The sequence below is a fragment of the Lactuca virosa genome, chromosome 8 (genome assembly GCF_052849685.1).
Source record: "Lactuca virosa cultivar CGN04683 chromosome 8, Lactuca_virosa_CGN04683_v6, whole genome shotgun sequence".
Taxonomy (NCBI): domain Eukaryota; kingdom Viridiplantae; phylum Streptophyta; class Magnoliopsida; order Asterales; family Asteraceae; genus Lactuca; species Lactuca virosa.
Genome location: NC_136433.1, coordinates 340,316,186 through 340,327,631, shown reverse-complemented (window position 1 = coordinate 340,327,631; position 11,446 = coordinate 340,316,186). Strand labels below are relative to the sequence as shown.

The following is an 11,446-nucleotide window of genomic DNA, read 5'->3' as shown; positions in this document are numbered from 1 at the left end:
GAATTCCGATTTTCAGCATCTGAGCATCCTTCGGTTGCTCTTCTGCCATTAGAATGGGCCTCTTCTTCAGAACTGATGTTATTTCAATATCCATCTTCGCAATTTCATGGATGTAGCAAATGGGCATCCTTTTCAAATGTGCAACTATAGACTCATATTTCTTTTCCTCTTTCATAACAATATGAAACAAGGAGATCCAATCGTATGGGTTCATAATGGCTGATTCGCCAAAGTGAACTCATCTAGAACGTGATTAACTCCTCTGAATCCCTTGAGTGTTATATTCAGAAAGTCTCCGGTCTGAACAGGTAATCCAGGCTTCACAGCCACTATTCTTTTCAAGCTCCACGTTTCGTATTGTGGTGTGGCATGTTTCAAGTAGAACGAGAATAGCTTCCTATTTACAACATTGTCTGAAATCAAAGTCTTCTCTATATTTTCAAAACATCGGAAAAGAAAAGCCCTTGGAGTGATGGGGAAATCGAGTTGATTTTCCATATCACTGACTAAGTCAAATGAGATTGAGGGCTCCAGCCAGTAAATGTTTGGCTCATCAATAGCTTCTTTCTGAATTCGCTTCAATGACCAAGAAGAAAATAACGACTTCTGAGTTTCAAGCATGATTTTTTCATTTTTAACCTCAGCTTCTTCTACTTCTATTTCTTCCGAATAGCGTGAAGATCATATAACTCTTTGTCACGCTTCTTTCTCACTAACTTCTCAGATTCAGACAACTCTTCATTATCCTTTGATCATTTTCACCATTTGGCTGTTGGTCCTTGTTCTGATCAGTTTCAGTTTTTGGCTGTTGGTCATTGTCTCCCCTGGTTTCAGAAAGCCCCGCTTACCGAAATAACTTCAATCCGATTGAGCATTGCAAAGACCGGTTGAAGCTTGTCGGACAATTGTTGTCGAACCGAGACAGTGAACAAGGAGTCACGAGTCTCAACAAGCCTCTAAAGATATTGATTGATCTCCGAAACATAGCTTTTGGCAACAGTCCTTTCGTTCACAAGATCATCAATATGCATGGTAGCACTCTTCAGTTTGACCGAAAGGACCTTGGCCTTCTGAGTTTTCTCAACCAACTGATCTATTATCTTGTTTTCAACTGCCAAGTCTTCTTGCAGTTTTTCAATTTTTGAAAGGACAGAGGAAGTGAGTTCAACATTCTCCATTTTGATTTCGGAAAGAACAAGGGAAAGTGCCTCCTTCTCAGCTTGCAAATAAGAGTGAAATCCAGCAATAACCTTATTCATGGCTTTGGTATTTTTTTTTCAGAAGAGCTTCAAAATTCATCCATAAAATCAATCACCTCTTGAAATAGTTTTTTGACTTTTGCGGTCGACTTTGAAATGGTCTTTTCAGAAGATTGAATGGCCTTGGATGCTTCTTCAAGGACTTTGCCATTTTCTGATGTGAGCAACTCCACAGTAGCTTTGTGGGTTGCCAACATGTATTCAAACTTCGATGAATATGTAGATGTGGAAGACTATAAAAGAGAATCCAGATTTTCTTTAAGCTCCTTAAAGTGCCCTTTTCTCATTGGGGCATAATCATCATCACTATTAATGTTTACGATGAAAAGGCTGAAAACAAAGTCTGTAAATGTCTCCTGATCGTCTTCGAACAAAATGTCTTCGTTGTCGTTTGAAGGAGAAACAGTGGAGGTGCCCGAATCAGAAGTCACACAGATGTTGACATTTTCCCCCTCATCAGATGCGTTGACATGAATGTCTGAAGTCCTAGTCACCTCCGGAATGGACTTGACAATTGGAACTTCCGGTGGAGTGGAAATATATAATGTGGTTGGAGGGGTGGAATCGGTAAAGATTGTAGAGGTTAAGGGGATGGAGATCTGAGGAAGAGAAATTACAATAGAAAACTTCAGTGGTAAAGGTGGGATAGATGAAATCGGAATTGTTAAAGTGATGGGTGAGGCTGGTAGAGTAATAGGTGTTGGTGAGGAAGCAGTATTGAGATTCAGAATGGGTTCTTGAAAGATATCAGAAGTAGGAACAATTGAGGATGGAGGAGAAGATACCTTCGAAAGTGGTTCTGTAAGGGTTGGTTCCAAAGTGGCAGGAGTTTCTTCCACCTTGTTTCGGTTTATGTCGTCGTCTCTAACTTCCGTAAGGATTCCGAATCTTCCTGAACGACCGGAGATGGAGATCTCAGTTTCTTAGCTTGCTTCTTCGTTTTCTTTGGAGCCTTGACTATTTCAGAAGGAGTAGCTTTCACCTTTCTTTTGCCTCCCCTTTTCGGTTTTTTCCCTCATCAATTGGATTTCGTAACTCATCTGGCATTGGATGAACACCAGATGATGGCAAACTCCGATATGCGTTCACAATAGCATTATCAGAAGGAACATTGACCAACATTTCTTCTAGAATAGTCCCAATAAAAGTGAAACTCCTGGGATCCAACAACATAAACGTGGATGTTTGGAGAGTCGGAATCATTGCCATTACCGAATCGATCATCAATGGAACTTTGAAGTGACCTAGGGCCCGACTGACCATAATAGACAAAAATCTTGCACATGAAATCTCAGTGTGTCAAGAGGTGGAGACTGTGCTTTGGATGAGTTGAGTCCACAAAATAGCACCATAATCTAGTTTCACCCCATGGTATAGACCATATATGAGGGTGTAAAGCAGTTTGCTCACACTGTCGAACCTTGCGACCCTCTCTGAGAAACTCCTGAATAACAATGTAAGCAACCCATTCCACATTTGGGGAAGGAAGGGTTTCCTAAACTTGGAAAATAAAGAGATATCTCCAGTTTAACCCATCTGATAAAACATCTCAATTAGGGCAGATGTGGAAATTGACTCAGAATCCACATAAACTTCAGGAGTAACAAGCCCTAAAAGTTTGCTGAAGTGGGGCTTTGTGATCAAGGTCTTGTGAGAAGCAACCTCGAAGTGGATGACATCATCTGCTTTACTGTAGATTGTAGATGAGTAATCTTTGGAGATATGAACAAGTGGAACAGATTTTGCCTTTGTTAACTCCTGAGCCAGTGGCGAGAAATTAAGGCATTCGATTATCGACCGGAGTACTTCATTGTAGCGAGAGGAATCGAGATCGATGATCATATTTTGGTTGTGCTTCATAGTGAGCATGATGAAAGAGGCTGATTGGTCTGCAAAAGAAATGTTCTCAGATGAACCTGTCATTGAAGTGTTGAAGAAGACGATGAAAAGTGGATAGCTTTTATGGGTTTTTGCTTTGAGGGTTTGAGAGTTGTGTTTGTCGTGAGAGAAAATGAACCATCCAAAACCCTTTTATACGATATGTTATGAGTGGTGAGAGAAAACCGTCATTCGAATTTCCTGTATGCCATAAAATCAGCCTATAATATCGTGCCAGCTCATCAACAGGTGTCAGACGCCTTTGTAACAGATACGCGTGTTGTCAGGGGAATTCAAAAGTCGCGCCTGATTTGAACTTAGACCGCTTGAAATACCGCCGTTTCGGAAGTGACACATTCAAAATCATCAAACATTTCACCAGATTAGAGACCACGACCTGTTCTCATAATAAAAGTAACCAATCGGAATTGTTACCAAACTTCGAAAAATCACAAGGATTTTTATGCAAGAGTGTGCCAAAGATAAAAAATAAAGCAAATCTATTTTGAGGGATTTTGTGATGTCCAACAAGATTGGCATGAAAATTAGATGAATCCCGGGCAACGATCTCTTCCTTCTGAGTCAAGAGAGACTTGGAAGTGCTTGTGTGGTATCCCGTTGAATTACGATCACCAGTTTATTGAGAAACTATGAAAGGCTTCTTTTAATAGGCTTCAAGGGTGACTTAAGCTCCAAACAGATTCTGAAACTTAATATAAGTTCGAAGATTTGAATGAAGCACTTGTTTGACCAGTATAGCCATCAGAACAAGTAAGCTTTGAATGTTGTTTAAGTAGAAGGATATAATGGAAATCTCAAGAAAAAAATAAAAACTAGATCTTGTTGGGAAGAAACGACTTGGGTCGAGAACATTTCATAAAGATCACACAAAAAGAAAATTTGAGATTTCAAATTGTAACGGTACTAACCAAAAAGGTTTTATTCGTCAATCCCTTGGTTAAATTTTTTTGAACAAAAGGATGTTCACCGTCAATTCAGAAATAGGTTTCGGAGTTTGGGTTTAACTGAAAATCGTGGTGAAAACAATTTTAAGATCAAGGACACAGATGTTGTGTAACCATAAACCCCCGTGGTAATTTCTGAGAGTCTCAAGGGTTACATTTATGAACACGAAATTAATGGAGAAATTGTATAGATTAGTTCCGAAGAGGATATTGTACCTCTGCTATAAAGGAATGACCAAGCAGAAAACTCTTAACTCAATGTGAGAAGAGTAAGGTAGCTAAATGACTTATGTGATTTGATAGCCTGGTTAGGAAGAAACAATCAGAATGAAAGTTTCATTAAGGCTTCGAACATACAGTCTTAGAGGCTTAGGACAACATGCATCAGCATGCTTTTAGGGCCGCTTAGCTAGTACATAGATTCGGAATTATACCCGCCCCTTGATTCTGAATTTAGGGTAATGGAGAAAATTAACCTGAGAAAAGAACAAAATGTTTTTGGTGTTTCTGATTTTGGAAAAGTGAACTAAAAATAAAGAAAAATATTTTTGAAAATTTTGATTTTCTAAAAAACATGAAAACAGAAATAAAGAAAATTATTTTTGAGATTTTTGATGATCTGAAAAAAATGAAAAAAAAAATTCAGAAACATAAATGAACAGTAACTTCTGAACCATTCCGAAGCTCGGAACAAGTTGGGACCAATCAGAATGTGAACAGTAGATTCTGAAACATTTCGAAGCTCAGAACCGTTCAAAACATGAACAATAATTTTCGATTATGAAGTCGATTTCGGAGCAGAGTCAGCTTCAATCATTCCTAGACCTTGTAAAATCTGATTGAATGTAGCTTCTGGTAAGGCCTTTGTGAAGATGTCAGCCAACTGATCTGAGGATCTAACGAAATGAACTTCAACATTGCCATCCTCAACATGATCTTTTATGAAGTGATATCTCAGTGTAATATGCTTTGTCTTGGAGTGTTGCATTGGATTATGGCATATTCTTATGGCACTTTTGGAATCACAATAAAGAGGAATTCTCTTCATGTTAATTCCATAGTCTCTAAGTTGGTTTTGAATCCACACTACTTAGGACGTACAAGATGCTGCTGCTATCACTACAAGAAAAACGCGATTTTGCTACGGAAGGAATCTGTTGCGAAAAGCTGAAATTCCGTTGCAAAAGACGAATAGCGATGGAATTTGCAACGACCTATTTTCCGTCACTAAAAACGCCGTAGCGAGGGGTTTGCAACGGAAACGATAATTCTGTCGTAATTGTGACAACGGAATGAAATCCATGGTAGATGGTATTCCGTCATGTATTCCGTAGTAGGTTTCCATCACAAATTTCGTGGTAGTTCTTCCGTCACAAATTCCGTTGTATTTAATCCCTAGCAAAATCCATTGTGATGAATCCTTAGCTGTGGTGATGAATCCCTAGCGAAATCCGTGGTGATGAATCCCTAGCTAAATCCGTTGTGATGAATCCCTAGCTAAATGCGTTGTGATGAATCCCTAGTAAAATCCGTAGTGATAAATCTCTAGCTAAACCCGTTGTAATGAATCCCTAACAAAATCCATGGTTTATATTCCATAGCATATTCCATAGAAAATAACATAGAAATATTTTCGTTGTAAAGCTGGATAGCTACGAATGGATAATTAATTTACAAATTAAATCCTAATTATTTTGTAGTAATATATATAAACAAAAATAAAAAAAATCAAATAACATTTATATCATAAAATAAAACAATAAATATGTATTACATTTGAAAATCAAAAGCGCTTTATCTAAAATTAATACTTTGCGATAAACAAATCAACACTCTATTATCTACTATTTTTGTAGTTCTTTAAAAGCCTTAACAATTTTCTTTGCCGATTGTAGTTGTCATTCAAGCTGCTTGCGTTATGTGTTGTGTTGTTGATCTTTGGCTTTCATTATTTCCATAAGTTCTTCGTTTTCCTCATTTTGTTTACTTGGAAACTCTCTCAATTCTTCTAATTCATCATTTTTTTCCGAAATATAACATAGTTCCATTGTACCGTTAATCATCGGAATCACCTTTACAAATGAGCCAAATACAAGTAAAATACAATTAGCATGTAGCAGGAATGTTAACGGAATCAAACTAATAGCAGCCACCTAAAAATCAATTGACACTTCTAAATTTAAGAGCAACCAAACCTACTCCATTGTGGGGACAAATAGCAAAACGACATTAACTTTTGGGGCTTCACCAAAAAGGCATCAAACCAATAAAGCAATGACCTGCATAGAACAACAAACAAATTTAATATACGATCCAATCAAAACCCACAAATTTTGATGAAAACACCTGAGCAAAAACATATCCAACCATCTCCAATGAAACCATTTAAGAATGATATCCCTACATGCTAATTTACAATACCATTGACCGTTTCAATGGTATTGTAAATTGTTGACTCCACCAACATTTGAAACTAAAAAAAGCAGAAGCACCTGCATTAAGAAAAATAAATATATAAACTCCATAATTATCTCATTAACAATCATGTCTAAAGAAAGTTAAATAATTGACTCATTCCATCACTCCCTTTCTCTACACACACTAACACAAACATGACATGAAAGATGTAATACATTAATACAGATAAACCATAACAATACTAATAAAGATGGTATGAAAAAAGCACAAAATCAAACAAAAATATAAACTGACGCACCCATAAGCTATATATAACATAGTTCAACAACAAGACGATAAAAATGCATGTCTTGGATACTCATACACTATGACACCTTTCTTAATCCATAATTTTTTTTTTGCCATGGCCACTGTACCCTCGCTTAGGCATTTAAACAAACAGGTTGTATGCATATCAATGTTCCACAAGGTACATATGAAATTAGTACCTTCAATGAACCCGTGTAATTAGATGTATTCCAATCGAGCAATATAAACATGAAGTACATGAAAAATGCAAAATAGGGCAACAAAAAAATACAACCTGTAAAACAGCAAGCAAAACATATGAAAAAGAATTTCAATAGAGAAAATAAATCAATTGAGAATATACAAGATACCCAAGAACCCTAATTTATCAATCAGCTTAGTTAGGGTTTTGAAATTACCTCGTGTTTTTTTTTAAATTAGCATAACAGAGAACTGGGTAGACATATCTAGCATCAATCTCAGTCATTGATGATCAGCGCCTTCGTGAGTACCACATCTGACACCTCCCCCAACCACATTTGTATCGTCTTCCCGAACAGCCCTGCTCCTACTCCCCAACTCTCTTCGTCCTCATATATGTGATATCTCTGATTCAGTCGATCGAACACACAGTGTGTGTGTTGTTCGTTTCTCCCTATCGCAGAGAAAACACACACACGCATATCTTTATTTGTTTCTCTTTGTTTCGCCCTCTCTTGATCGTTCTATAGGGAAAGATTTAGGGAAGCGGGGTTTTTAAATTTTTTTTTTTTGGTGATTTTAGTTTACGAAGGAGGGAACACCGAAATATTTTAAAAATATAGGAGGGAATATCAAAATTTATAAAAATTTATCTATCTTAAATTTAGGAAAAAATTTTAATAAATAATTTTTTTTTATTTTATAATATTTATTGTTATTATTTATCGTATAATTAATAACTTTTTAATATAATCATTATTTTAAAACTTATATATCTATTAATATTTATAAATTCTGAATGATAATATAAATATTTTTGTTTTTCTACTCATGGTAGTTGCTTATGGTGTCCATGGATGACATATGGGTCATTGGTCAACATGGTAGTTGCTTATGGATGACATATGGATGACATGTGGGTCATTGGTCAACATGGTAGTTGCCTATGGATGATATATGGATGACATATGGGTCATTGGTCAAGATGGTAGTTGTTTATGGATGACATATGGATGACATATGGGTCATTGGTCAACATGGTAGTTGCTTATGGATGACATATGGATGACATATGGGTCATTGGTCAACATGGTAGTTGCTTATGGTGTCCATGGATGACATATGGGTCATTGGTCAACATGGTAGTTGCTTATGGATGACATATGGATGACATATGGGTCATTAGTCAACATGGTAGTTGCTTATGGATGACATATGGGTCATTGGTCAACATGGTAGTTACTTATGGTGTCCATGGATGACATATGGGTCATTGGTCAAGATGGTAGTTGCTTATGGTCTCCATGGATGACATATGCGTCATTGGTCAACATGGTAGTTGCTTATGGTGTCCATGGATGACATATGGGTCATTGGTCAACATAGTAGTTGCTTATGGATGACATATGGGTCATTGGTCAACATGGTAGTTGCTTATGGATGACATATGGATGACATATGGGTCATTGGTCAACATGGTAGTTGCTTATGGTGTCCATGGATGACATATGGGTCATTGGTCAACATGGTAGTTGCTTATGGTGTCCATTAATGACATATGGATCATTGGTCAACATGATAGTTGTTTATGGATGACATGTGGGTCATTGGTCAACATGGTAGTTGCTTATGGTGTCCATGGATGACATATGGGTCATTGGTCAACATGGTAGTTGCTTATGGATGACCTATGGATGACATATTGGTCATTGGTGAACATGGTAGTTGCTTATGGTGTCCATGGATGACATATGGGTCATTGGTCAACATGGTAGTTGCTTATGGTGTCCATGGATGACATATGGGTCATTGGTTAACATGGTAGTTGCTTATGGATGACTTATCGATGACATATGGGTCATTGGTCAACATGCTAGTTGCTTATGGTGTCCATGGATGACATATGGGTCATTGGTCAACATGGTAGTTGCTTATGGATGACATATAGGTCATTGGTCAACATGATAGTTGCTTATGGTGTCCATGGATGACATATGGGTCATTGGTCAACATGGTAGTTTCTTATGGATGACATATGTATGACATATGGGTCATTGGTCAACATGGTAGTTGCTTATGGTGTCCATGGATGACATATGGGTCATTGGTCAACATGGTAGTTGCTTATGGATGACATATGGATGACATATGGGTCATTAGTCAACATGGTAGTTGCTTATGGTGTCCATGGATGACATATGGGTCATTGGTCAACATGGTAGTTGCTTATGGATGACATATGGATGACATATGGGTCATTAGTCAACATGGTAGTTGCTTATGGTGTCTATGGATGACATATGGGTCATTGGTAAACATGGTAGTTGCTTATGGATGACATATGGACGACATATGGGTCATTGGTCAACATGGTAGTTGCTTATGGATGACATATGGGTCATTAGTCAACATGGTAGTTGCTTATGGTGTCCATGGATGACATATGGTTCATTGGTCAAAATGGTAGTTGCTTATGGTGTCCATGGATGACATATGGGTCATTGGTCAACATGGTAGTTGCTTATGGTGTCCATGGATGACATATGGGTCATTGGTCAACATGGTAGTTGCTTATGGATGACATATGGGTCATTGGTCAACATGGTACTTGCTTATGGATGACATATGGGTCATTGGTCAACATGGTAGTTGCTTATGGATGACATATGGGTCATTGGTCAACATGGTAGTTGCTTATGGATGATATATGTCTCTCTATATTTAATTAATAATTTTATTTAACTTCATCTTTTTATATTTAAACTGTTAATTTATTTACAAAAATGCCCGTAGGTATTTACAAAAATACCCTAACCATTTACGTAGTAATCTTTGTTAATTACTTAAAGGGAAATTATGTCAATTCACAGTCTACATAATTCGGCGCCATAATTTGTAGTCAGAGTCAGGTCGTCGATTCAGTTTATCGGCGATTGATCATCTACATTCCATCCCCAACAGTCAAAATTCTGGCACGTTGATCAATAAACACTAAAATCATTGTTGTTATCTAATTTGAATACATTCGACGCAGTTCAACATAATGGCAGCGAGTTGTTCATCAGAAAGAATGTGAACAAGACAACGAGGGACAAGAATTACTGCTCTGCCATCGCACTTGATCAAAAAAATGGTGCTTACGGTTGGAGGAAATTCACCAATCGATGCTTTTAAGTACCAGTTAGTGCAAGTATGATGTGTATTACTTATATTATACTTATATACATATTTAATTTAGTGGTTAATAGATTAACTTTGTTGATTTGTTTGAATTACAGTTGCAAGCTCTTTAGAGATTCTGTAACATCAGATACAATATATGAAATCATAGACACAAATCGACTATGGTTTCGTCGTCCCTTTAGTATTCGACAGTATGAAGTCATAAGCAGATGCAGAATGTTGAACAACCCACACGTACTCTTCAACGATGGAATGGTAATTTTTTTTGAAGCAATCGGATAATTCTGAATTCAATTAGTTTTCTATATTTGTATTTTTAAAATTGTATCATTACTTATTTGTATGTCAGGCGAAGTATTTTACGTTAGGGGAAGAAATAGCAGGGAAACAGTTGCTTCAAAATGCAGCCGATCAGGGGCAGTTGGATGCGATCTTCGTTCTGGGAATGATGTTGATGGCCGAAGGCATTAAAAGGAAGAAAGAAGCTCTGATCATGTTAAATAATGCCTACGTTAATACTAGAAGAAGTTGGAATCTAAGGCATACCTGTAACAAGGTTCAAAACCACTTGGTAAGGAAGTCAAAGCAGATAACATTCCATGGCTTACATAGAAGTTGTGCAAAGCATCCTTCTGTGAGCAGTTATGTAATAGCTTTTATGAATCAAATACAATTGGTTGTTGAATTGTGAAATTTGTTTGTGGGATGCAGTTTTTGTGAAGTTTGCTAGGATGTTTGACATTAGTTTAGAGTAGTTATATATATATATATATATATATATATATATATATATATATATATATATATATATATATATATATATATATATATATATATATATATATATATATATATATATATATATATATAAGATAGTTGTTTGATTCAGACAATTAGTGACGCATATTGTATGTGTATTTTGGTGTTACTTTTGATATGTATGTATATATATGTTACTTTTGATATGTATGTTATTTTTTGTCTTTTCCATATTACTAACCAAAAGTTCATTATGACATATTTGGTTAGATTTCAAGGGCAATTTGGTCTATTTGCAATTTATAAAGTGAAGGCGGCATTTTTGTTATGGAAATAAAAAAATTTGTTTAATCAAGTCGTTATTAAGGAAAATGCTATATATATAGAATTTATATTTTAAGTAGATCTATATCTATATTTATTATGAATGTTATTTAAATTTATAATTACCCGTATACTACATGGGTTTTAACATGTTATTGAATAATATCGACC

General features: G+C 36.3%; 1 protein-coding gene across 1 annotated transcript; it reads left to right on the top strand.

Moving 5' to 3' along the window:
- The first annotated feature begins 10,139 nt into the window (after positions 1 to 10,139).
- LOC145131833 (uncharacterized) lies at positions 10,140 to 10,912 on the top strand. Its single transcript, XM_079066479.1, has 4 exons — positions 10,140 to 10,189; positions 10,288 to 10,447; positions 10,542 to 10,763; positions 10,904 to 10,912. Exons 1-4 carry the CDS (start codon positions 10,140 to 10,142, stop codon positions 10,910 to 10,912), a joined length of 441 nt encoding a protein of 146 aa, XP_078922605.1.
- The last annotated feature ends 534 nt before the right edge of the window (positions 10,913 to 11,446 follow it).

Excerpts from the sequence above, each read along its gene's own strand:
- LOC145131833 (XM_079066479.1), top strand. The coding sequence starts at position 10,140 with ATGGTGCTTACGGTTGGAGGAAATTCACCAATCGATGCTTTTAAGTAC. Across the intron at positions 10,190-10,287 it reads ATCGATGCTTTTAAGTACCA|TTGCAAGCTCTTTAGAGATT; the intron begins GTTAGTGCAAGT and ends TTTGAATTACAG. Across the intron at positions 10,448-10,541 it reads TACTCTTCAACGATGGAATG|GCGAAGTATTTTACGTTAGG; the intron begins GTAATTTTTTTT and ends TTTGTATGTCAG.